Below are 27,454 nucleotides of genomic sequence, written 5' to 3' on the forward strand. Positions count from 1 at the left end.
TCGCGCCGGCGCTCGCTATTATTCCCACTATTTCTTAAGAAAACTTATAGTTAATTCATAGCTCTATAGAAAAGGCCAGGCTGAAATCTACATGCCCCGTTTATCGATTGGTCGAAATATACAGCGGCTGAAACTTAAGAAGAAATTGACAGGTCTGAAATTGACACGCCCTGTTTATCGATTGGTGATAACCTACAGCGACCTACAAAACATCACGGACTGCACGAAATAATCATGATGATGTGAGACTCAAAGTCTCACAGGAGACGATTTGGCTGTTTCTTTTAGCTAACGTAATTATGTACGTTAACAGTAATTTAGTGAATTTTACTTACTTTTCAGAATTAATTTATTGATTTGTTAGAAGAGTGATGTTAATATAAACAAATATTTACATTCTACTGTGTTTTTTCATTAAATTCCGTGATGTTTAAATGCCTCTAAATGCAATACCTATTCACTGCGTATGAATTTACATGTAATTTACATAAGTAGATCTCAAAAAGTGATTTCTATGATATCGGTTAAAAAATGTATTTCATAAATGTTGTCAAAACACCATGTTTTATAATTATTCAACAAAACAGTTGACTTTATTGTTAAAAGCAACATTTCAATAGTTATTTTTCATGGATTATATTTTCATGCTCGTCGATCTCATCTCAACGGTCTCTGTGAAAACCAGTTTAAACCGGTTTTACAAATCGGCTGTTCTTGCTGTTACTAATTTACTCCCTCCGTGATCTGCACTTTATATCGATTTATTTCAGTAAACAATTGATTTCTTCAGTAAGGGAATGTAAATATAAGCATTAAATGATTTATTTTTGACGTCGTCGTGTCAATAACTGCCGTCAGGTGAGCAGACAAATTATCATAACGCGCTAACGCGCGTTATTCAATTTGTCTGCTCACCTGACGGCAGTTATTGACACGACGACGTCAAAAATAAATCATTCAATGCTATATAAAATACTTTCTTTGATGATTCATGCGGGTTATGAAGGTAGCGATCATTGCAGAAAAAATTTACTTCTGCAATGTCGCTACCTTCATATCCCGAATGAATCACCAAAGAAAGCATTTTATTGTTTAAGTGAATTAAAAGGATACATTACAGTCTGAATGTTTATTTTTGATGCAATAGCTAAATGTCAAGGTCTAGGCTAATACATGGTATTTGCGAGTGGTAAAATGCAAATATAAGTAATAAACAACGATTATTTAGTGAACATGGTGTTAAGAATAGCAACTGCTCTATTATTTCCTTTTGAGCCGAAAAGTAGGGGGAAACGATTTTTCAAATCAATTATGACGTCATAATGGATCTACCACCAAAAAGGCACTCTGGCATCATTTACTAGATCTTGACCTTAACATCAATGATTAAAAGTATATGTGGCATGTTTGGAGAAAATTTTTAGACATGAATTTTTTACAAACCCTAGGCCCATACAAAAAACATGTTGTGTCTTTAGTTATTTGTCTCTAAACTTTGCTACACGTCCGGTGAATATTTATGTGGTCCACCGTTTGTAACGCCACTGCATGGTGTTAAATGCAGAACTGTCCTTCAGGCGTGCCACCTTGATTTGCAGTTGGTTGACAGGATCAGTCCTGACGTTATTTTGCTTCAGCTGGGGGGTGACCGTAAGAAGAAACGGGTCTACAAATTCTCCATAAAGAAATTGCACCTACGTGCTTTGGAGAAGGGGAAGAAAGTTTTTTCCTCACAAACTCTTTAAGAAGAAACACTTTGACAGGGATGGAGTTCACCTCAATGATGATGGAAACAGGTGTTTCTAACACAGCATTTTTTCAGCCCTTCGTCTGGCCCTGTGATGCACAGCTGCCTCCTTCCTGTTTAGATTGGTACATATAGATTTTCTGTTAGCTGACCTTTGTTGTTGACCCTATCACATTCAGCCAAAACGGCCTTTTACAACGGCATCAAATGATTAGAAAGGATGTATCTATTACAATGCAGAAACATCATGTGTAAAAAAAATTCAAACAATAATGCTTAGTTTAATTACCTCGGATGATTAATTATATGAGTGCCAACTCAAAACAAGCAATTGTTTTATGTTTGTTGTGAGCCCTGTAAATAACAATGTAATTATTTTGGTATCTTATTGATAAGATCTTTTGTTTAATCAATAAAGTGACTGTTCTAATCCATCAATACACTCTACCTAATAATGCTTTCACACAAGTTTCAGCTTTCCGGGCCAAGTGGTTCTTGAGAAGAAGATTTTTGAAAATTTATAAAAAATTGTCAATAATTCCTCATTATCTTCCCCTTAAAAGAGGGCATGGTCCTTAATTTTAACAACTTTGAATCTCCTTTGCATAGGGACGCTTTGTGCAAAGTTTGGTTGAAATTGGCCCTGTGGTTCTGGAAAGATGTTGAAAATGTGAAAAGTTTACAGACAGACAGACAGATGACACACAAATGTGATCAGAAAAGCTCACATGAGCTTTCAGTTCAGGTGAGCTAACAAACCACAAGATAGTGATACTAGTACAATCTTTATTGATTTTTCTGATCAGTATCACATGGTATCTGCTTTGATAAAAAACAACAATGTTCATCTTCCTCCCTTCTTAATAACATAGGGGAATACAGTTAAGTTTTACACAACCAGTACCTGCTGGTCTCAGCATCTGCAAACAGAAACAATTATTACAATTATCAATAAATTAAGATATACTTTTAATTAGTCAAATTTTATGTATGATACATAAATAAAACTCAATAAATATTTTCAACACAAAAATGTTAAATGTGCCTTGAGAATGTTTGAATTGCTTAAACATTATTGGGATAGTGACCATATCAAAGGGCCCTGTTTTATTAATTAAGGATATTAAGATGGATAGCATGTTGACTTTAAACTCTAATGTATAAATTTAGTTCAAGATCATTGCACATCCTTTATCCAAGAAGCACTCTATGGGTGAAGTAAAAAGCAGATAGAAGAATAAATAAATATGATGAAGACAAGGATTTTTATAAAGGATTGTAATGACCTTCGCATTTGACATAGGAACTTAATTAAAGGCCACTACAAATCCTTTACCTAAAGACAGTTTTTTGGTAAAATCTGAATAAAATTAATTTTAATAAGAAAGGTTTTAATGAGTAAAAATTTACTTAAGGGGAGGATGATATGTTAATAGAGAGAATCAATTGCAGTATATATATTTACATTATCCAGTGTCTTTGCCTGTGATAACACTATGTATCGATTTTGTACTATATAACTCATAATACAAACGACGCCAAATCCAGGCGCCAGTGGGGTTTGTTTATTTATATTTAAATATTTAATCGTACGATGGCCTAAGATTATACAAATATAAGTAATAAGGAATCATTCTTTGAATATTATGAGGTGATAATTTCGGTCGGGGCGTGATCAAATCTATCATAAAGCCCTTTGGGCTTTATTGGATTTGATCACGCCCCGACCAAAATTATCACTTCATAATACTCAAAGAATGATTCCTTATTCCTTCAATATAAACAACCGATAGGGTCTTGCAAATGTTAAAAATTAGAAATATTGAATAAATTATCCCATATACACTTCTTGCCACCTGTAGCTTAAATACCTTGAATACTGAATCATACCTGAATTATTTTTTTGGTAAAAACTTCCTTTTTTTGCTAGGACTTTGATGACGTTTCAATCTGCTTAATTTTCTTGTCCTAAATAAATAAAAACCATGATAGGAATATCTAATTTGCTCACATGTGCTCTTTACCTCCATCATCAAACCTCACAGTGAGATTGTTTTGTATTATAAAATCATTCCACAGCAATTAATTATTGCTTAAACATTAGCCTCTAACTTTTTTGACATAGTTGGCTGATTTAGTATCACTTTGATGAAGAATAAACGGTGAATTGAAGCAAACATGCATTTCTATTTTCAATGTTTACAACAACTAGCTCTTACCTTATGTTTAATGCACAACAATGAAAAATTTTCTTCATCCATAAAGCACCCTATAACATAGAAAAATGTGTGAAACTGTTTAGATTGCATACAGGACATGTTCAACAATTTTTTTCAATATACATGAATACATTTAGTGTCAATGGTGGTAAAATGAAACCCACAAAAGACTCTGAGTATAAGTCTGCAACTTTTGTCAAACATTTACAAGAGACCCTGGGGCCACATTGCCTGAGTATCAATGATCAAAACTTTGATCAAAGTAGCATTATTAATTTTTCCTTGTTTAAAAGATGCTTTTGATAATTTACCACATTTCTAATGTTGAACTTTGAACCCTTTTTGGGCCCCAGTGTTGTTTAACAATTCAGACTAGCCTATACCAAGATGTATTAATACATAACTAGACAACATTGAGATGGTGACCATCTCAAAGGGCCCTGCTTAAATAATGGACAATAGGATGAAAAGAATTTCAGAGAATTTTGCTTTGACCTTGACCTATAACTTAACAATTTTCCATCTGGCATTGAACTTCTAATTCAATCTCGTTACCTCTTACAAACAGGCATTTTTGTTCAATCTGAGCGAGATTAATCAAATGGTAAATAATCTACAATCTTAAACTAATCATAAAGAGATCTGCTACGACCTTCACATTGTCTTGGTTCAAAGTAACTACACGCCATTAACCAAAAAGCTCTGTAAGTATCAGCCAAATAGGGTTAAGTGGAGAGTATATATATGCTCTTTAAAAGGGATTTTTGTGTGATTTAATATTACCTTGACACTTCACCTTCAAAAATCATTCAACGCCTTTTATCAAAGGCACTATGTAGGTAATGTATGAGCCAGATTGGAGCAAAGGGAGAGAGGATATTCTCCGGACAAGGATTTTACATATAACTCTGCTATGACCTTAACAACTGACTTTGAAAATTGGTTCAAGGTCACAACACACCCTTTACTTAAAGCTCTGTTTATGAAAAGTATGAGCCAAATAGGGCTAAGTGGAAAATATATATGTTCTGAAAAAAGGAATTTTTGGTGGTCTGATATGACCTTGACTCTTGACCTACAAACTTCATTCAAGGTCACTGCACACCCTTTGACCATAGACACTCTGTAAGTGAAGTATGAGCCAGATTGGGCCAAGGGGAGAGAAGATATGCCCCGGACAAGGATTGAATATATAATTCTGCTAAGACCTTAACCTTTGACCTAGAAACATGGTTTAAGGTCACTGCACACCCTTTGACCATAGACACTCTGTAAGTGAAGTATGAGCCAGATTGGACCAAGGGGAGAGAAGATATGCCCCAGACAAGAATTGAATATATAATTCTGCTATTACCTTAACCTTTGACCTAGAAACATGGTTCAAGGTCAATGAACATCCTTTTCCCAAAGGCACTCTGTGGGTGAAGTATGATTGGACCAAGGGGAGAGAAGATATGCTATGTTATAGAAGATACGATCTCGGACGAACAGATGGATGGAAAGATGGATAGACAGATGGACAGACGGACAGTCAGACTGATCACTATAAGGCGCCTGCAAAGCGGGGCCCTGATGATATTACAAACTAGACACGATCTTGTTACGAGCAACAAAGAGGACTTTCGTCTGATTTAAGAAGTTACATATGTACGACATTGAATTTGCTATTCAACAGCTAAACATGATTTTGAAATGGAAGAAAGGGGTCTTCATTCTAAGGGCCAGATACTAATTGATTGAAAACATTTAGACCCCTATTGGTTCGTGATTTGAGGAGCGAGCCCCTTTTTCTTGATATTAAATAAAAGGTCTTATAATTCTATATACATACTGTTTAACAAGTGTTTAGAAATTCATTACTGGTCTGGAGATATCTGGAAAAGATTGTTTCAGGGGCCGACCCTTTATCTCCTAATAGGGGGCGCCTGTAAAGTGCGAAACGAAATCGAAACCAAACGAAACGAAACAAATCGAAACCAAACGAAACAAAACCAAAAATCGAAACGAAACGAAACGGAATTTAAACAAAACTTATATCAATTTTGACTACATAAAAGTGAAAATAAATTTATTGAAATAATTTTTTGAACCATAAAATATAGCTACCTGTATGTTTCAGATTGCCGCTGTAAATTTTTGAGCCGATTATCCGAAATTTGCAAAAATTATATAATTATGTAAATAACTGATGTACATTCCTATACCTTTTAATGTTTCTAATTTGTTTCATTAAATGATATTCAGACGTTTAGAGAGAGAGAGAGAGAGGCCTTAAAACTTATCAGCGACATCACATAGCAAAATATATATACGCAAGTTTGGGAGAGATAGAAAGAAAAAGAGAGAAAGAGATGGAGATATGATGATGATAATGATGATGATACTGAATGGGAAATTCTAACAACAATTTTCTTTCTATCGATTTAAATAATTGTAAAAATGAAACAATCGAATACAATGTAATTTAGAGCATACTGGTTGGTTACCAGTTTCTAACATATAATAAGAATTGTTTTAATATGTATAGCATGAATTTGGACGTCGTAATTTGACAAAATAACTTGCAATTATAAAGAGATTTTTAATCTGTGTATTACCTTGAAAGAGAGAGAGAGAGAGAGAGAGAGATGCCTTAAAACTTATCAGCGACATCACATAGCAAAATATATACGCAAGTTTGGGAGAGAGAAAGAAAGGGAGAAAGAGATATGATGATGATGATGATGATGATGATACTGAATGGGAAATTCTAACAACAATTTTCTTTCTATCGATTTGAATTATTGTAAAAATGAAACGATCGAATACAATGTAATTTAGAGCATACTGGTTGGTTACCAGTTTCTAACATATAATAAGAATTGTTTTAATATGTATAGCATGAATTTGGACGTCGTAATTGACAAAATTAACTTGCTTTATAAAGAGGTTTTTTACCCGTGTATTACCTTAAATCAAACATAATCCCCTCTTTCTCTCCCTTTCACACGGACGCACATTTTATTTGATTCATTTTTACAATATTTCATATCAATATAAATCAAAGTACTGAAGTACTGTCGGGAATTGATTTTATTGAGCATTATTAATTTTAAAATTAACGATATGTTATTTTTCCTGGCAAGTAGTTTTTAATCTGTATTTGAATTTCGCACATATTTATAATATGAATTCTCCAACTTTTCTGACAAGAATTTCGAGAAAACCCCGTATGAATCATGTTGTGTAATATTTAAATATAGAATTAATTCCATCAAACTGTTAATCAGTAATCGAAATGTTTCTAAAAATTGTACACGTCTGGATCCAAGCAATATTGAACTCTAGTCTCGTTCAACCAGACGATCGGCTGTCTCCTCTGCTTGTCGGAAATTTACGGAGACAGCTGAGCGTCTGGTTGAACGAGACTATATTTAACTATGGCGTAGGAATACATGCAACTACAAAAAACAATTAAATTGTTCGTACCATATAAAATCTGACTATTTTCAAGGTATTTATAAGTACATTTCGTTTGAAAAACAATGGTACAGCATACAGTACACTAAATTAATCTATTATTTTCAAGATTTATGTCTTGTCAGCGCTGATGATTTGTGCTTAGGTCCAAACACTGTTTCACTTTCGGTTTGCCAGAGTAACTGCATAGGAGAGTTGAATAAAATCAACTCCCAAAAAATCATGTGGTTGGAATGTCTCCGTTAATACTGTTAACGTACTATATTTAGGGTGTACAATATTTGGCGGAATATAATTTTTCAACAAGTTAGCATGGATTTGATTTAGCGCATTTCTGAATTTACCTTTTTATCTACTTATGTATTTAACATTTGGCAATGTACTTGATTTTGCGGACGCCATTTTCCGCCAAAAACAGAATAGAATACACAGCCAAAGGACTAAAGACAGTTTTTTAATACGTTTGAATATCATTTAATGAAACAAATTTGAAACATTAAAAGGTATAGGAATGTACATCAGTTATTTACATAATTATATAATTTTTGCAAATTTCGGATAATCGGCTCAAAAATTTACAGCGGCAATCTGAAACATACAGGTAGTTATATTTTATGGTTCAAAAATTTATTTCAATGAATTTATTTTAACTTTTATGTCATCAAAATTGATATTCGTTTTGTTTAAATTCCGTTTCGTTTCGATTTTTGGTTTCGTTTCGATTGGTTTGGTTTTCGCTTTGATTGGTTTCGTTTCGTTCGATTTCGTTTCGTTTCGCACTTTACAGGCGCCCCCTAATAGGGGCCATTAACAAAATTTTGTTTGTTAACATCAAAATCATTTCGAGCATCTTCTCTTCAAAACTCAGTTAAGTGCTATTAAAGAATGACCTTCTGACCCCTTATTTGAGGGTCCAGTCCCTATTTCTTGATATCAAATGAAAGGTCTTTATGTATTGATCACATTCTGTTCAACAAGTGTTCAGAAATTCTTTACAGTTCTTGAGAAATCTATCTGGGAAAGAACATTTTAGGGGCTGACCCCTTATCTCCCTATTGGAGCCATTTAGCAAAATTTTGAGGGTTGAATATTGTTTAGAACATCTTTCTAAGCATCTTCTTCTCTATGTTGCATTTAAGAATATTTTTACTTTTCGAAATACAGAGGGTTCCCCTTAATCTGATAGTCAATTTGTCAGAGAAAAATTATCAGATTAACTGATTATTATATTAACCGATTTAGCGCTTTTGTGGTCTTTGATTTTGGTATAGAATAAAATATAACTTGTTTCAAGACATAAATTATCAATGAAAAGATATAATCTGTATGTCAATAGTTTGAATTGAAATAATTTACCTTGCATTAGCAAAGAAATTGCATTTCAGTCTTTATTTTGTTTTTAATGCTTGAAAGAAAATGTTTCTCTTTATCACAATGGTTTCAAAGTGGCCGCCATTTGACAGGAAGTAATAAGAGGAAATGGCTAATTGTCTGAACATTCCAACTATTCACCTGGACAATTTATTTTAATTCTTTTTCTGTTATATAAAATGCTCTAAAATAAATGATTATGCATGATAAAAAATTATTTGAATTGTATTCATTAAGTTTTCTACCCTGTTGAAAAATTGAAAAGTAATCAGAATTTCCTCAATGTCACATGTTCCAAAGCCAGTCACTTTTGATTCAGAAATTACATGTTTAAATAATTCTTAATGGTGCAAGCCCAGCATGTAATTAACACATGCAGTTGGTAAATAAACAATCAAATGTGAACACAGGTAAGGCCAGTCCTGTGTGCAGTCATCCAGAACAACTATAGATGTTGGTTGCTTTTATCTTCTAAGAAGGGAGCCACCCATGTGAGCTGAAGTGTAACTAATGCCCCGTAAAGAGTTACTGTGTACACAAGAGGGATGTCAAACAATAAACAAAGAAAATACAGGTGTAAGAGGGTGGGGATTACAATTAGAACAAGATATCTTTGAGCCAATGCTAACTAGTAGTACACCCGCTCTAATGTGAATATGCAAAACAAAATAAGCAAAGTGGACATTTAACAGGAAGTTGGCATCCGATTGGTACAAAAATTAATCCCACATTATGGCATGCCTAAACAAATAGTGTGTTAAAAATTTAAGCATCTGCAATAAATAGTTGCTGAGATATCTTCCACGAAAATTTGGATGAAAATTTAGGCTGAAAATAAACAAAGTTGTCATTTAACAGGAAGTTGACGTCCAATTGGTACAAAATTATATCTCACTATATGGTATGCCTAAACCAATAGTGTGTTAAAATTTAAAGCATTTGCAATAAATAGTTGCTGAGAAATCTATGTAGAAAATTTGCTTGAAAATTTAGGCTAAAATTAACAAAGTCGTCATTTAACAGGAAGCTGACGTCCGATTAATAAAAAAAATATATCCCACAATATGTCATGCCTAAACAAATAGTGTGTTAAAAGTTCAAGTGTCTGCAATGAATAGTTGCTGAGAAAAAATGTAACGGAAATTTGTTATGGACAGACAGACGCTGGACAAAAAGTATCAGGTGAGCTAAAAAGCTTACAATGGTGACAATGACAGAAAACTGACATATTTTTATCAGAAATGCTTTGGCTCTGTTGAGTTAATTTTTGTTTTTAAATTATCTAAATATTTTAGAAATTTTGTACACACCTGACTCTACAGCACAAATGTAATGAAACTTTTGGGAACATCCTTTGTGTAGACATCCAACCATAGCACCATTTTCTTTGCAAGCTGAACACATCTACAAAAAACACGTTTATAAAAAAGACAAAACTTACGCAAAACTCAAATACAACATAGGTATTCATATCAAATATAATCTGTATCTATACAGATATCCCAAGGGTCTTTAAGGCCATTGGGTTTAATACAACCCTAATAATGATTTACAAAATGGCAATTTAATATTACTTGATAATATATAATAAATTGATAGAGGAAAAGATGCTGATAAATAAATATTTATATGATTATGAAATAAAAGGGTCAGGAATTGTGAAGTTTTTAAAATATTTTATTTCATTCAATGACTGAATAACATTGTATGATATTGTACAATATAATATTGTATCAAATTGTACTGTAACAAGAGATGTTTGTGAATTATGCCCCCTCCCTTGGAAACATCCACAAAGAAAATGAACATAAACTGCAATTAAATAATTGGAAAATTCTCTACATCCAAGGGGCTGTTGAAAATTGCACAATCGTACCCAATATCAAACTTGACCTAGATATTATCATAATTAATCTGTATACCAAATTTCATTTCAATATGTGAAACTTCTGTGTAGAAAATGAACGAAAACTGCAATAAATAGAATTTCTACATTCAAGGGGCATAACTCTGTCGAAGCTCTATCATACCTAAAATCAAACTTGACCTAGATATTATTTAGATAAAGCTGCATACCAAATTTCATATCAATTAGTGCATCCTCTGATAAGAAAATTAGCGAAAACTGCAAATATTTGGAATTTTTCTACATCCAAAGGACATAACTCTGTCGAAAAATTGCTCAATCGTACCCAATATCGAACTTGACCTAGATATTATCATGATAATTTTTTTTACCAAATTTCATTTCAATATATTTATCCTATTAGCAGAAACTGCAAATAACTGGAATTTTTCTAAGTCCAAGGGCCATTACTCTGTCAAAAATTGCTGGATCGAACCCAATATCAAACTTGACCTAGTTATTATCATGATAAACTTGTATACTAAACCTCTGCTTTGCGTTGGTTGACAATGGTTTCCTCAGGGTGTCAATTTCAACGGTTACCCACCCAAACAGGCACTATCTATATAATATTGGCCAGCTCAAGTAGCCATTGATGATCGTAAACCAGTAGCTGATGTCAACAATTTACGTGTTCGAAAAGATTTAATAAGTAGATTAATCAGTAATGCACAGAGTCAATAATCTCTTAAACATATCTCAGAGAAATGAAGTAAATATCATAAATTCAATTGGAATGAATCAATAGGTATGGACAAATAATACTGCCTAGCAGAATGTGTGCTACCTTACACGTCATTGATTCATTGATCTGCTTTTAACATATTAAGCTTATAAATTTAAATATACAACTATCATTAAAAGGAGAACAATAGACAAACATGTGCTGACTATGTATTAAGTCTGTAAAAAAAGAGGGCGTCCTCATTATCCTATGGAGATAAAAAAAAAATGTAATGACCCTTACCTATGAAAACGACTTCATACTTTGTAAATTTGAACTTTTAATTAATATAATCGCATCAAGCTGCAGCTAAGACATTGAAAATTCCTACAATTTAAAGAAATATGCCCTTTTTAAAAATTTATTTTGTCGCAATTAAGTGCAGTCCTCCTTATCAGACTATTCTATAGGGAAGACAAAATTGCATCTACAGATAGACAAACAGACAGACAGGGTGAATCCAATATACCCCCTTTAAACTTTGTTTGTGGGGGTATAAAAACAGATAGCGATGGGTCACCTATATGACTTAGGAGACCTAGAAATTTATTTAGTTGGAATTTAGTTATTTAGTTATTTAGTTACAATGAGCAATTTAACTTTTCTCTATTGAATGATATACATGTATTGCTTACTGTGGTTGAGGCTATAGCTGTAGCCTCTTCAAGGCCATAGATTTTCTGCCCTATAAGTAGAACCCCATCAGCCCAGGCAATACAGTCTTCATGCACCCATACTTCGTCTGATCTGGACAAATCAGCTAAGTTTGTGCGCTTTTTAGTTTTCTGCTGCAAATCACCTACATCTAAATTAGTCACAATTTTCTGTTTGTGTTTTTTCAAATCTGAATTTGGTGTATCTTGCGGGCTAGATGAAGGAATATTTCCTTCACAAAAGTATGGTCCAAATAGATCCCCAAGGAATTTAAAACTACTGTGTTTATGACACAATTGACACACCCAATTTGTCTCTGTGAGGGAATTGCTAGGCACATGGATTGATTTCTCTGCCGAGAGTTTAGACATATGAACAGTAGACACAGTAATCGGTGTGGACACTTTCTTTGTAATCTTTTGGTCTGACATCTCAGACCCTTCCTCATACTGATTCACTACACGACAACAGCATGGTTCTGTGGTCTTGACACGTAAAAAGGGTCCAGTAATTCGACTTTTGTTCTCATCAAGTTTGACTCTCTCAGGTTTCTTGTGTTTCTTATTCATGATGCTGATGGCCTTTCTTAAGTTTATTTCTTCAGTTTCATCATCAAGCAGCTCAAACTTTGCATGAGATTTTTGCAGCTTTTTAAGTCTTCCTTTCCCACTTTTATTCCCACTTTTCACATTCTGTGATTTTAACTTCTTCTTGTCTTTTAATAATGATTTTTTCTGTTTTTCTTTCACCTCTTTTCCCAATTCATCATCACTGATAGAAATTACTTCACCATCTTCATTAACCAATTTTGCAATATAGGAATTCTTTTGCTGCTTGAGTTCTGAACAGTTATTTTTTGTCATAGTACCAGAAAAATCCTCCACTGACACATCTTCTAAAGTGACTTTTGCATTGGTTTTTGATTTTGTCCTCTTGCTGCCCTCAACAGCTGATAACACAGCTACATCCTTGTCTATTTTTGACTTATTATCATCACTATCATCATCATCATCATCATTTAATATGATTACATTAGCTTCCTCATTTTTCCCACAATCTTTAGTGCTACGGGAATTATTTTCCCTTCTTTCTATCTTACTTTTCTGTTCTACTTCTTCTTCAGAATCAAGGACATAATCAGCACTGTAATACAAATCACCATACTTTAATGATGAGGCAGTCCTTCTCTTTCTACTAGATCTCTTGGCAGGAGTTCTACTTGGAGTTTTATTGGCCGATTGTTTATTTTTGGTAACCATTTTCTCATCATCATCAGAGTCTTTCTTAACATTTTGGGCAGATGAATGGTTCTTAGATTTCCTAATTCTGCCTGATTTAGAGGTACTTTCAAACTTCCCATTTTTCTGCTCAGACTGAATATGGCCATTTTGGGTGTTAGTGGAATTTCTACTTAAGCCTTCGACTAGATTGCTTTTGTCATCTTTTTTTGCACATGGACTTGATTTACTTTTAACTTTTGCCTGATTTTTTGCACCATCAACAGCTAATGTTTGTGAATTCTTTGTTGTGTCTAAGGCTAATTCATGAATATTGATATTCTCCACAGATTGTACGGATCCCTCACCTTCTACTACAGAAGAAGGTGGAGAGGACTGATTCTCCTCTAGACTAATGATGTCATCCCTTTCTGTATCATTGGCAGAGCTGACATCTCCTTCTGGGGACACTTCATCTGACACATTGTCCAGTGGAAGGGGGGATCCCTGATCCTGAGTAAAATCTATATCCTCTCTGACTAAAAGTACACCACCATCATCACTGTCTGAATCAGTATAGTTAGCAGAACTGTACTGTGCAGCACTTGCCAATCTAGCTGGGACACCCCTTAGTGACATTGACCTGGGCATTTGTGACCTCCTCCATCGATATTTGGCTGCAAGTTGGTCTCTCCTAGAATATGTCTTTACCAATAATGGATTTTCCCTGACTTTAGCAAACATTTTTGAATTAAAATGAAAGCTTGAATTTATATTTAACTTTTTCTTTCGCTTTGTCTTTTTAATACACTTTGGTCTGTAATACTGTATACATGAATTTTCATCCCCATTTAACTGAGGAATTATCTCATTATTGTTTTCTTTGGCAACATTTTCATAATCAATTATTTCAGAGAGTATGTCATCATTTTCCTTACAACCTACTGATTTGCAGATTACCTGCTCACAACCATCAGTCTCTGGATTTATCATGGTTTTGCACTGAAGAAGACCACAGTTTGGATATGCATGAACCCCACTTTCAGATATTTCTTTCACATCAAGAGTCACATCTTCTGCATCACTTGAAAGCAAGTTTTCTTTATCTTTTACCAGTATTTCCTTTGTCATATCACCTTGCTGTACTTCTTTGTCACCTTGTGTTTCATTTTGTCCCTGATTTTCAAAATGTTCCTGTATTTCTTTACTATTCTGAGCTTCATCAGATAGCTGTTCAACCTCATGCTGCTGAGATATATTACATGTCTGAAGATCACTGTGATGTTTGGTTTCCAACATTTGTTCAGTTTCTTCCTTCACAAGCGAACTTTTCTCTCCAGATTGAATAAATTTTATATTTGATACATTTTTACTTTTGTCAGATTCTACACTGTTATCAGAAAACTCAATCTTTGAAAAGTCTGGAGATTCAACATGGCCAAGATCTCTATTTGAGGAATCTAATGAACATGATTCATGGGATAGGTCATTTGAAATGGCTAAAGTATCACTACATATAATATTTGAGGTCTTTGCCATTTTAGTTTTTACATCACTAATATTATCACAGCGTTCAGGACTGTTTGTTTTCGATGCCGAAACCTGGTCCTGGTTTTGAAACTGGTTGTCGACATCACTATTCAAGTTTTTTGGGTGTTCATTTGACTGTGTTAATTCAAGGCAAGCATCATTGATGACACTTTTAGGATCAATCACCTGATGGTCAGGTAACATACACAACTTTTGTAGAGACTGAAGAGGATTGGAGTTGGACTTTTCTTGAGGAGAAAGATTAGGTTCTGGAATGTCTGAAGCACTGTCACTAAAGAACTGACCAGAAATATTGGACAGGGGCATAGAGGACTTGTGCTGTGGACTATGCAATGAAGATCTGGATGAGTTACTGTATGGCGACACATTATGACTAGCAGGTGGGGTGACTGGGTTGGTCTTTGGTGAGTACTGATTCAAGGAGTTTTGTTGGTTTGGTGATGTTATCAGGCCTTGGTACACTGAGTGATTTCCACTTGGTACATTCACACACAGCTGTTGGTGGTGTGGAGATGCATTGGGAGCATTAACTTGACAGCTGATGGGAGAAGCCATCTGGCAAGGTGAACATACTTCTCCACCTGGAGAAGGTGCAACAGAACGGGGGGACTTGACACATGGTCCACTCATTCCATAAGTTGGGCTATGGATTGACTGTGGACTGGAATTGGGCATGCTTTGTCCACTGTGATGAGAAGTAGTTGGACTGTGTAGATATGCAGGATTTGGACTCATTGGAGATGCACATGGTCTTTGTGAGGCTTGATGTGGAGAAGAATTTGGGTAAGCAAATTGATGAGCTTGTCCCATGTGTTGCTGCTGCGATGTTGAGCTTGGACAGTTACCCTGCATAGAATAGCTGTTATGGGGAGATTTGGGTGGTATGTGATATGGTGCTGAACGATTTTTGGACAAAGGAACAGTAACCGTTTGATTTGGCATGTATGTAGATGCTGCCATTTGTAAAATATTGTTGGCAACTTCCTGTGGATTTTGGTTTACGGAGTTGTGGCGCATATGTGGATGCATCAATGTCTGTGGCACTTGTTGATTAGATACATTCTGAGACAGTGGTCTAGTATGGTAGCCTAAACAAATAAAATAAAATAATATTGTAATACATAAGATCAACATGTATTGGATAGAATTAAAAATAATTTGAGATACAATATTCCCCTAAAATACAGAGAGATGAATAAAAATGTCTGCAATCTGGAAAAAACGCCACAAAAACTTGTAACTTGCAACAAAGCTCCACCATAAAAAATGTTTGTACTTTGCACACCTTATTGGAGCCCATTATTGGAGGTCAAATTTTGAACTAAAATTGTCATAATGGGACTAATTACCCTACAAAGAATAGAGCAAATGTTAATTTTCCTTATTACAGTAACTAAAATTGTTGAAACACAAAGTTTTGTGAAACTTCAAAATATAATAGCAAAAATATATTGTTATGAATTTATTTCCTGTGTTTCCAATTACCAAACAACAACTAGTAGCCTAATTGTTCTCAAACAATTAGAGGTCTTTCCACCTCATTGATTTTTATGTTTGAAATAAGATTGCTTCAATAGAATAAAGTATTTTTTATAAAGTATTGCGTTACTTCGTAAAAAAGTGTCAAAAGATTAAGTTTGCAATTTTTTATTGCATGACCTTGACCTTTACGTCATTTTGATTGGACACATATATTTAGATAAATTCTCAAGATTGATCAACTAAAGGGGCATAGTCACCATTTTGATCAAATTTTATTTTTCTATTTTTATTTTTTATGATGCTTTAGAAATCGATTTCTAATGATCAACAAGAATTTAGATATCAGTCAAAGAGTTTATTTTTTTTTTACATTCATTTGGTTTAATAAACCGGTACAAGTGCTTTTTCAAGGTGATTGTTCTCTCTTCTAATTTGTTTTAAGCATAAATAAATAGTTCCCTGCGTTTATCGCATTCATTTTATATCTAAAACTGGAAATTTTACTTCAACATTTAAAACGTAAACTAAAGCTTTGTTTACATGACAGAGAATTGTGAGCCCCGTATCTCACTTATAACACGACGAATGACACTCAAATTTTGGTTGACTGTTAGAAATGCCTTACTAAAGCATTTTAAACATTTAAAATGGAAATATACATTTTGACCAAAATTGTGACCATGCCCCTATAAGCCTAATAAATAAACCAAGAAAACGTTAAAACTTTTAGAAAAATCCACAGAATACTGATGTATAATAGCTTTTTTTGACAGTTCTGAAGATTTTAGATACAGTTTGCAACCACAAATTTTCTTTGTATTGAAATTTACATGCATTATATAAAGCAAGGAACCGGTAATATGGGACTACTCCATATTGTGACATACTTCCTATTGAAATAAACAATAAAATTAAGTATATATAATTTTACAATTTTCTTCTTTTCAAATATTGTTACCTAATAGCGTACCACAACAGGTTAGAGCATTAACTACCAATCTGTAAGTTGGGTTAGAGTGTTATAGACTGTCCCAAGATATTTATGCAGCACATTTGGACGATTTTTAATAAAAATACACATACCTGTGAAAGAGAAATAGTTGAGAGGGATAATTTCCAAGATTGACACATTATAATCTTTCACTCGAAAAAAATGCACAGGAGTGAAAAAAGATTCCTTACAGAGATTTATAATGGGGAATGTTTACATCTTTTCTCCATTCAGAATACACTCGGAATACATTCTGCAATTTTACAACGTTATCATCCGGGCTTACAGATATACAAAATCCCCGTAGACATAACATTTTTGGGAGTTGATTTTAAACAACTCTCCTATGCAGTTACTCTGGCAAACCAAAAGTGAAACAGTGTTTGGACCTAAGTACAAATCATCACCGCTGACAAGATTTAGTTCTTGAAAATAATCGATAAATTCAATGTAATGTATCTTGATGCATTGGTTTTTAAGAAACTTATTTATGAATAACTTGAAAATAGTCAGATGTTAAATAATAAGAACACTTTAGATATTTTTTGCAGTTGTATTTATTCATACGCCAGAGTTCAATAAAGTCTCATTCAACCATCAGCTGTCTTCGTAAATATCAGACAAGCAGAGAGTCATTCTATATTTAGAGGTCGCGTCATCAAGTGATCACGTGATCTGATGTACACATTCTCTTGCTTGTTCAAGATAAACGGAGACAGCCAAGCATCTGGTTGAACAAAACTAGAGTTCATTATAGCTTGGATCCATACAATTTTTTGCATATTTCGATTACTTATACATAGTTTGATGGAATCAATTCTATCTTAAATCATTACACAACACGATTCATACGGGGTTTTTCTCAAAATTCTTGTCCGAAAAGTCTAAGAATTCATATTATAAAAATGTGCATAATTCAAAGACAGATTATAAACTACTTGCCAAGCAAAGTTATATATCGTTGATTTCAAATGAATAATAATTGATAAAATCAACTCCTGTCAGTACTTCAGTACTTTGATTTAGCATTGTATTGAAACCTGATAAGCTAACAGGTGCATTTCGACTGAGAAATCTTGGAAATTTTTCATACTTTTGAATGAACATTGTTTAAACCCTGAGGTATTTATAAATATCATGCAATTAAGCAAAATTTAAATCCATGATATCTTGGGACAGAGAATAACTATAGACTGTCCCAAGATATTAATGTTGCACTTTTGGGTGATTTTTTATAAAATTACACATGCCTGTGAAAGAAGTGCAATTGAGATTGATTAAAGAAAAAATTTCCAAGATAACTTCATTTACACATTTCCATTTTTCCATTGTAAAAATTCACAGAAACAAAATCAGATTTTCTACAGAGATTTATAATGGAGAATGTTTACACCTTTTTTCTTTAGGAGAATTTTTCAAGGTTATCATCTGGGTCTGTTTCAATGCAAAATCCCCGTATACATCACATTTTTTAGCCATGTATTGCAACCTGATAAGCTAAAAGGGGCGTTTCAATAAATTTTTATCCTTTTGAATGAACATTGTTTGAACTCTGAGGTATCTATAAATATCGAGTAATTAAACAAAATGTGAATCGAGGATATCTTGGGACACACTATACCAATCTATACGTCATGGTCAAAAGGTCAAAAGGTCAAAAGGTCAAAAATTTGAAAATCAAAGAATTTTGATTATAATGTACTTTTATCCACATTATATCGACAGGTACTCATACCACCTTAATAGTGTATTTCACACATGTGTGTTGGAGAGTACTCTAAAGATGTACTTTATTTTTAACATGTACTAAATAAAATAAGATTTATAAAACTTCACCATTCGGATTTCTTTGGGGTCCTATGTCAGAAGTATAACTGTTGCCTCCCCTCCTGTCTACGGCAGAATATTGATATTGTCTGGGCTCAGCAGAACCTCCGTATCCCAGGTATGCACCATGCTGACTCATAGAGTACATTGAATTGTGCCCAAGGTACTGTGTTTGCTGGTGCTGTTGTTGTATCATTGAAGCTTGATTATTCAAATAACTTTGGGAATTATATCCTGTCATATTTCTCTGAATACTATTCATGGGCTGAAATGTAAAAAATCATCATTTAACCTCATGAATCATTTGTAAATTTTAAAATATTAAAAAAGTACAGTACTCTATAATAATAGTGCTGCCATGATTAAGAGATCTTTCCGTTGCTTTGGTTTAAAAAATCAAACTTTAGTTTTCACAGTTTTTAGTTTTATATCTTTTAGAAATAGGGTCTTTCCACCTTTCAGGTGAAAGACCTTTTGTATTTCTTATGTTTTTTATTATTTTTTTCTTCTCTTTTTTTCCAGGGACAGTTTTTTTTATTTCTAGAGATATTGAAACAATTTTTTCTTTCTGTTATTAACCATTAAAAGTTATGGTACCAAATGACCCTTTGCTTGATAACTCCCAGAACTTACAAAGTTATTGCCCTTGTGTACTAAAAGCATGTTATCGCTGCTCCTCTGAAACCAAAAGGGATAGATACTTGAAACTTTTACTAATGTCTTCAGTACACACAGAGGGTTCTTCAGTCTATTCGTACCTAAAGGATCTGAGGCACCCTTCTAGTAGTTATTGCCCCTGAATGTATTTGAATTTCTATAAAATCACTTTAACTTTTTTATTATTTGTCACATAGACTTCGGACCACTTGGGATGAAAGCGTCTAACTTGGCCAAACAAAATGACGTAAAGGTCAAAGGTCAAGGTCATTTGGAAATCTGTTTATTAATGAGTTTTTAGATCTATTTTGTTTAGGGTGGTAGGGAAAATTTTTTCATGGATGTAGTAGGACATCTTAAGACATATTAAAATATAGCCCATTGGCTCCTACCTTAAAACAATTATAGAGTTATTGCCCCTATTGTACAAAAAGCTTGTTATTTTTAAACTTTACATCGTAGGCCCATCAAACCACTTTAAGGAGGCCGACTTTAGTTTGCATTGCGCATGTTTTTGCGCATTCTAATATGATACAGTTGTTTTATACTTCTTATGAATTTTTTTCGATATCATTTATAAAATTGAACACAATAAACAAAATACAGATAATTTTTTTTAGATTTTTCAAGGAAATTTTTATTTTTAACACGATTTTTACGTTGTGTGGTAGGGGAGCATTGCCATTGCGCTTTTATGACGTTATGATAAAATGAAGCTTTGTAGGAGTACGTTATAAGAAATAACATAAAAGAAAAAGTAAAAATTGTACGCTGTTGAAATTTTATATACAGAATGATGCTATCCTCGAGGATATTTTCCTCATTTTTGGAATGAATCCATTATACCAATCATCATTCGTGATGATCCAAATATATAGCAAAATTTGGTGCATTTTAATATTTTGAGATGGCCCCCACTAAAAACCAGACGGTAGAATTTTGTGTTTTTTACATATAAGGTAGGAAATGATATTACTTATCATATATAACAATTTGAGAAAAAAAGCTATTGTAGTATTTTTTAAAACTGCTTTGATGTGCGGAAAATGACAGTTTCCTATACATTCCTATAGTAAATGTACCTCTATTTTGAGATGGTCCCTTAAAAGAACCAGACGGTCGATTTTCATGAACCTTCGCATATAAACTAGAGTTGGTTTAAATCACATATGGTTAAAAAATAAAGAGTTTTGCTATTGTAGTTTTTCCGCAAAAAAAACCCAAATCGGCCTCCTTAAATTGTAATGTTGACCTTTGCACGTCAATATGACGTAAAGGTCAAAGGTCAAGGTAAAAAAAAAATTGCAAATTTAAGTTTTTGACTTTATTTCATCAAGTCACACAGAGAAAATGATTTACTGGTATTAATTATGTTGAAACAAAACATTAAAAAAATAATGAGGTGGAAAGACCTCTAATTGTTCGAAAACAATTAGTCTACTAGTTTATATATCTTTTTTTTTTAGAAATTTCTACAAGCATAAAATACACAGGCAGTAAGAGATGTTTGTGAAACACTTATGCCCCCCTCCCTTGGAAACATTCACAAAGAAATGAACGTAAACTGCAAATATTTTTCTAAGTCCAAGGGGCATAACTCTGTCGGAAATTGCTCCATCATACCCAAAATCAAACTTGACCAAGATATTATTTAGATAAACCTGCATACCAAATTTCCTATCAATATGTGCACTCTCTGCGAAGAAAATGAGCAGAAACTGCAATTAACTCGAATTTTTCTAAGTCCAAGGGCCATAACTCTGTCAAAAATTACTCGATCAAACCCAATATAAAACTTGACCTAGATATTATCAAGATAAACCTGTATACCAAATTTCATTTCAATATTTTTATCCTATGCGAAGAAAATGAGCAGAAACTGCAAATAACTCGAATTTTTCTAAGTCCAAGGGCCATAACTCTGTCGAAAATTGCTCGATCAAACCCAATATCGAACTTGACCTAGATATTATTAAGATAAACCTGTATACCAAATTTCATTTTCATTGGTAGAGGGCTTCATGGACATCATAATCATGTATTCAGTTTTTTGCCCACATGTTTGGGAGTAAAGAAGAAGATTTTTGACACAGGGGTCATGAATTTCACAATTTTGGTAAAGGACTTTATGGACATCACAATAATGCATTTAGTTTTTAACAAATATATACGGGAGTAAAGAAGAAAATTTTCAAAGATTTAATACATTTTTACTATATGGCCATTTTGGCCCCACCCTAGAGCCTGAATCCCTGACCCAGGGGCCATGATTTTCACAATTTTGGTAGAGGTCTTCATGGACATCATAATCATGCATTTAGTTTTTAACAAATATACATGGGAGTAGAGAAGAAGACTTTCTAAGATTTAATACATTTTTACTATATGGCCATATTGGCCCCACCCTAGAGCCAGGAGCCCCAGGACCCAGGGGCCATGAATTTCACAATTTTGGTAAAGGGCTTAATGGACATCATAACCATGCAACCAGTTTTTTCCTCACATGTGTGGGAGTAGAGAAGAAGATTTTTGAAATTTGTCTTTTTTTTTTGCATATTTTGACCCAGTTGTGGTGCCCCGGGGACGTTAGAGCCAGGAATTTTACAATTTAGATTCCTCTTACAATAGAGACGCCTCACGCCTAAATGGTAACTATTAGCTTTCTAGTTTTTAAGAAGTTAAAAAAGTAAAATTGTTAACAGTCGACGCACGATGACGGACGAAAACGGATAGCAATAGGTCACCTGAGTTTACTCAGATGACCTAAAAATCCATTTTTTTCCACTGAATATTCTTATGTTTGTTTTTAAGCCCCTTCTCTAACAGGATGATTTTATAGTCTTAACGCATACTGAGCATTGCAGTTCTCAAAAAGAACAAGGGATCATGATTTCTACAAAACTGGAATCTACATTAACTGAGGATGCTTCCACACAAGTTACAGCTTTTCTGGCCAATTGGTTCTTGACAAGATTTTTAAATATTTTTTTCTATATAATTGTATGTAAAAATTTGACCCCCAATGGTGGCCCCACCATACCACCGGAGATCATGATTTGAACAAACTTTTAACTACACTACTTGGGGATGTTTCAATGCAAAATACAGCTTTTCTGGCCAATTGGTTTTTGAAAAGAAGATTTTTTAAAGATACCAACAAATTGTTAATAATTCTTATTTATCTCCCTTTAAAAGAGGGTGTGGCCCTTCATGTTAACAAACTTGAATCACCTTCACCTAAGGTTGCTTTGTACCAAGTTTGGTTGGAATGGGCCCAGTGGTTCTGGAGAAGAAGTCGAAAATGTAAAAAGTTTACAGACGGAGGGACAGACAAATGGACGCTGGACAAACATCAGGTGAGCTTAAAGGATTTTTAAAGATTTACTCTCCATATTCCTATGTATTGCATTGTGGCCCCACCCTAACTCTGGGGATCATGATTTGTACAAACTTGAAGCTACTTTAACTGAGGATGCTTCCACACAAGTTTCAGCTTTTCTGGCCAATTGGTTTTTGAGAAGATTTTTAAAGATTTACTTATATACCGGTATTTCTCTGTAAAATTTGATCCCTTATTGTGGCCCCATCCTACCCCCAGGGATCATCATTTGAACAAACTTAAATCTACCCTACCTGAGGAGGCATTCACACAAGTTTCAGCTTTCCTGGCTGTGTGATTTCTGAGAAGAGTTTTAAGGATTTACTCTATATATTCCTATGTAAAATTCAACAACCCCCCCCCCCCCATTGTGGCCTCACCTTACCCCAAGGGATTATGATTTGAACAAATTTAATATATATATACTACCTGAGGATGCTTCCACACAAGTTTCAGCCTTCCTTGCCAAATGGTTTTTGAGAAGAATATTTTTGAAAAATATCAACAAATTTTCAATAATTTTAGTTATCACTCCTTAAAAGTGGGCCTGGTTTTTCATTTCAACAAACTTGAATTCCCTTCATCAAATGATGCTTTGCTCCAAGTTTGGTTGAAATTTGCCCTGTGCTTCTAAAGAAGTTGAAAATGTTAAAAGTTTACAGATGGACAGAGAGATGCGGAGGAAAGCTGGTGAAACGTCAGGAGACTAATAAAGTTATACTGCATAAAAATGTTACCTAATATATTCTGGTCTTTATTTTTCTAAATACTCACTCTTTGTGATAGCATGATTCAAGTTTTAAAGAACTAGGCACAGTTTCAGTCATATTTTGCCCTGTTTTAGAGTGATTATTAAAATATCACAAGAAATTGAAATGTAACACTTATTTACAAAAGAATACCCATGAACAAAGAATCTATGAACAGTAACCTGATTAGACATTCACATAGGTATTTGTGGCATCGTAAACAGTCCATTTTCTGGTAATTTTCATAAAACTGAGCAGTAGACACTAATGTCTGCAGCCATCGCCCACAATGATACTCACATTTTAACTTTCTCATGTGATATCACATAAAACATATCAATTTCTTGGTGGGTGGTGGCTGCGGACACATTTTCCTCTTTAAAAAACTATGAGAAAATGCTATTTTTCATCCTTATTGACAAAATCTTAAAAATATGCCATAACATTGAAGTCATTTTTTTTTTTGAAACAAGATTTTAAAGTGTATAACTTGGTACTTAATATACACACATATTCAAGATAATATATGACTGTGTATTTTCATTTGATTTCAATATATACATTTAAATTTTTTACCACTGGCACTGCTGGACTATTGTGATGCATTGGACCAATGTTAGAGGGTCTGTTGCCATATGCATTGTACATGCTATCCTGATAATGGTTTATGCCACTGGTACCTGAGAAAAAACAAAAAATGTAAAATTTTAAAAGTAAACATATAATTATATGGTTATAATAAAGTATGTGGTTGAGTTGTACATTTAAATGGGAAGGAAACAAAGAATATGCAGGCCTCTCGATTCTCTATAATTGGGGCCGATATTCGGCCCCGTTCCCAACGTGAAAAAGGCATCTTTTTTCCCAAAATTGAGAGTTTTTTTCCCCAATTTGAGATTGCCTTAAATTAATAATGTAATTTAAAAGAAAATTATTCTAATTCTAAATTTATATCATGTATGTTCAGCAGTCATAAAAGCTCTGTGAAGATGTGCAACACTACCGCGTTGTAAATTGTTTTTTTGTGATCGGTAACTTAGCCAGAATTTCCTCAAACAGAGACAGTTTGATTTTAATAAAAACGATGTTTATTACTTTTAATCCTGATATTACAGATAGTTGATAAGATGTTAATAATTTATAATTCTGCAATAAATGTTAACATTTTTATAGAAATGTTTGTCTAAACAGATCCTCTACAAAACGGTTGTAAGTGGGTCAAAGGGTTGGACTATACCCCAAATACACAGAAGTACAGAGACTGATTAAATATTGTCATTGAGCTAACACAATCAAGAAACATTTATCTGTAAAAGGTATAAATACAAAAATAGTTTAAATTTTACATTAATACAAATAAGATAACTTTTTTAAAATTCTAAAGAAAACTGTTTCATTTCTTTTTCTTTGTCATTTGGCATATAGTAATTACACAAAAACCTTTTGGGAAATTTTACATCTTCTTTTTAAACTTGTATTACACATTGTGGATAAACTTTTTTCCCTCTCATTATTTATACACACATGTTCCCAGTTTTTAAAATATTTTTTTTTAAAATAATTTTTTAAAAATCCTATCGATCTACCCTAGTTTTTTGTTCAGGGGACTGTACATAAAGCAAGGAAAAACATTCTCAATTTCTATCAAAACGTCGCATTTTTCCCAATCCATTGGCCCCGGCCCCAGTACCAAAAATGGGTGTGAGAGGTCTGATATGTTATACAACAAATTAATTAATAATCATCTAATGTCAGTGAATTATTCTACACCCATTTGGGTCTGAATATCGGCCCTTTCCCCCAGTAAAAATTTCCGATTTTTCCCAATTTGATCTGGGTTTTTTTCCCCAATAAAAAAAGTGTAAAATATTTACGTTGTTGTTCTTATTTACTTGAATTTTTCTCGTATGACTTATCTACAATTGAACGCAATGAATCTTCGTCATTCAGACTCTTCCGTCAATACTGAAAATACAGGTGCTATATGATGCATATAAAAGACCAAGACAACACACATGGTTCAGGGGAAAAAAGACAGAGTTATTCATTAATCTGTCTGAAATCATATGTCGCATAATGCAAAATATTATATTAAACGACTTCGCATTATGTAATTGTAAGTTGCATTTATTTTCACTGAATAATCCCAGAACAATGAATAAATCAAGAAATATCAATCGCTTAATTTAAATTTCCAGACATTATTGGAGCTGTACCATTGAGATGTCACGCCATCTGATTTGATTCATTTTATATAAAAAGTAGTTTATCGATTTTCTCTCATAATTTTTTGATTTCCCATTGAATTTTTTGATTTCCCATTGAATTTTTTCTTTAAAAAAAAAAATCTATTTAATTTTCTAAAAATATTTTTTATCCATAGATGTAAATAATAAGGCTGGTACAACCATTTTTCATATAGTAACTATAGATTCATTCATTGAATAATTGTAGCACATGTTTTATTTTCTTATTCCACCCGATCAACAAACTGCTTTAAAATGTATTGTGCCAAATGTATCTACATAACTAGCAATGCTGATAATTTTTGTCTTATAAAAAGAAAAAACATACGTTCAAGAGGAAAATTTATGTTCAGTGCAAGAATTCTCACAATTTCAATGATAAAAAATTCATCCTATTTTTCTTTAATTTGCAGCAATGGAGCACTGATATTGGTGAGTCTTGGAGAGTAAAATTGCTTCACATTGCTTTTCTTTCCCGGATTTTTCAAATTTAATTGGAATTTTTTATTTATTTGAAATACATCATAAATATCTCGCACTTAAAAGAGTGTTTTTATTACTGTAAAGACTAAAGAGAGATGATCTCGCTTTAGCGAGACTATCTCTCGATCATAGGGGAATTTCTTCCCAACCTGTTTAACACTGACCTATATAACAGATGTATAACAAATACCAATACATGCAGTGGGACAAATGCATGGTAAATCATACTTTCATTTATTACTGTGTCATATTTGAAAGGATTATTAATGAACCATACCACCCAATATTGACTGTCTGAGAATATCCACATTGTCCAAAATCTGCTCACAATGTTCTTGTGCAACTCCCATTATTTGCAATTGTTGAAGTTGAATCTGACAAAGCTGAAAATGTATTAGTATTAGATTCACAGATTGAATTAATAAAAAATAATTTAGGCTTTCTCATTTTCTTTAGTTTACCAGTAGCAAAATAAAGGACGCCATTTTGATTTTAAAAAAACATGAACAACTTACTGATTGAAGAGTTTTAAACCCATATGCCTCGAAAGTCTCTGCATATTGTTTACACATAAACGTTTCGAGCCACCGTTCCACCTGTCCAGGCATCTTTTGCACCTCCGTTTTCTCTAAAATAAGATTGTGTTAACCCATTGCCTTACACATTCCTAAACTTAGCATAATGGCTGAAGTCACGTGATCACGTATAATTTTTCTTTTCGTGGGATTTTAATTTACAATGGGCAGTTTAGGATAAAGGAACGGTTTACAAACAATGCAAGCAATTATCAAT

At 33.4% G+C, this 27,454-nt stretch overlaps 1 protein-coding gene across 1 annotated transcript; it reads right to left on the minus strand.

The window, feature by feature from the left end:
• Window positions 1–2,519: 2,519 nt before the first annotated feature.
• LOC105329103 (transcriptional regulator ATRX) lies at window positions 2,520–27,425 on the minus strand. Its single transcript, XM_011430275.4, has 9 exons — window positions 27,178–27,425; window positions 26,940–27,045; window positions 24,510–24,613; window positions 19,158–19,413; window positions 12,062–15,936; window positions 10,107–10,200; window positions 3,967–4,016; window positions 3,638–3,715; window positions 2,520–2,667 (listed from the first exon to the last, which is right to left on the minus strand). Exons 1-8 carry the CDS (start codon window positions 27,268–27,270, stop codon window positions 3,674–3,676), a joined length of 4,620 nt encoding a protein of 1,539 aa, XP_011428577.3. The 5' UTR covers window positions 27,271–27,425; the 3' UTR covers window positions 2,520–2,667; window positions 3,638–3,673.
• Between the last annotated feature and the right edge of the window lie 29 nt (window positions 27,426–27,454).

This window comes from Magallana gigas, chromosome 7 (assembly GCF_963853765.1).
Source record: "Magallana gigas chromosome 7, xbMagGiga1.1, whole genome shotgun sequence".
In the NCBI taxonomy this organism is placed as follows: domain Eukaryota; kingdom Metazoa; phylum Mollusca; class Bivalvia; order Ostreida; family Ostreidae; genus Magallana; species Magallana gigas.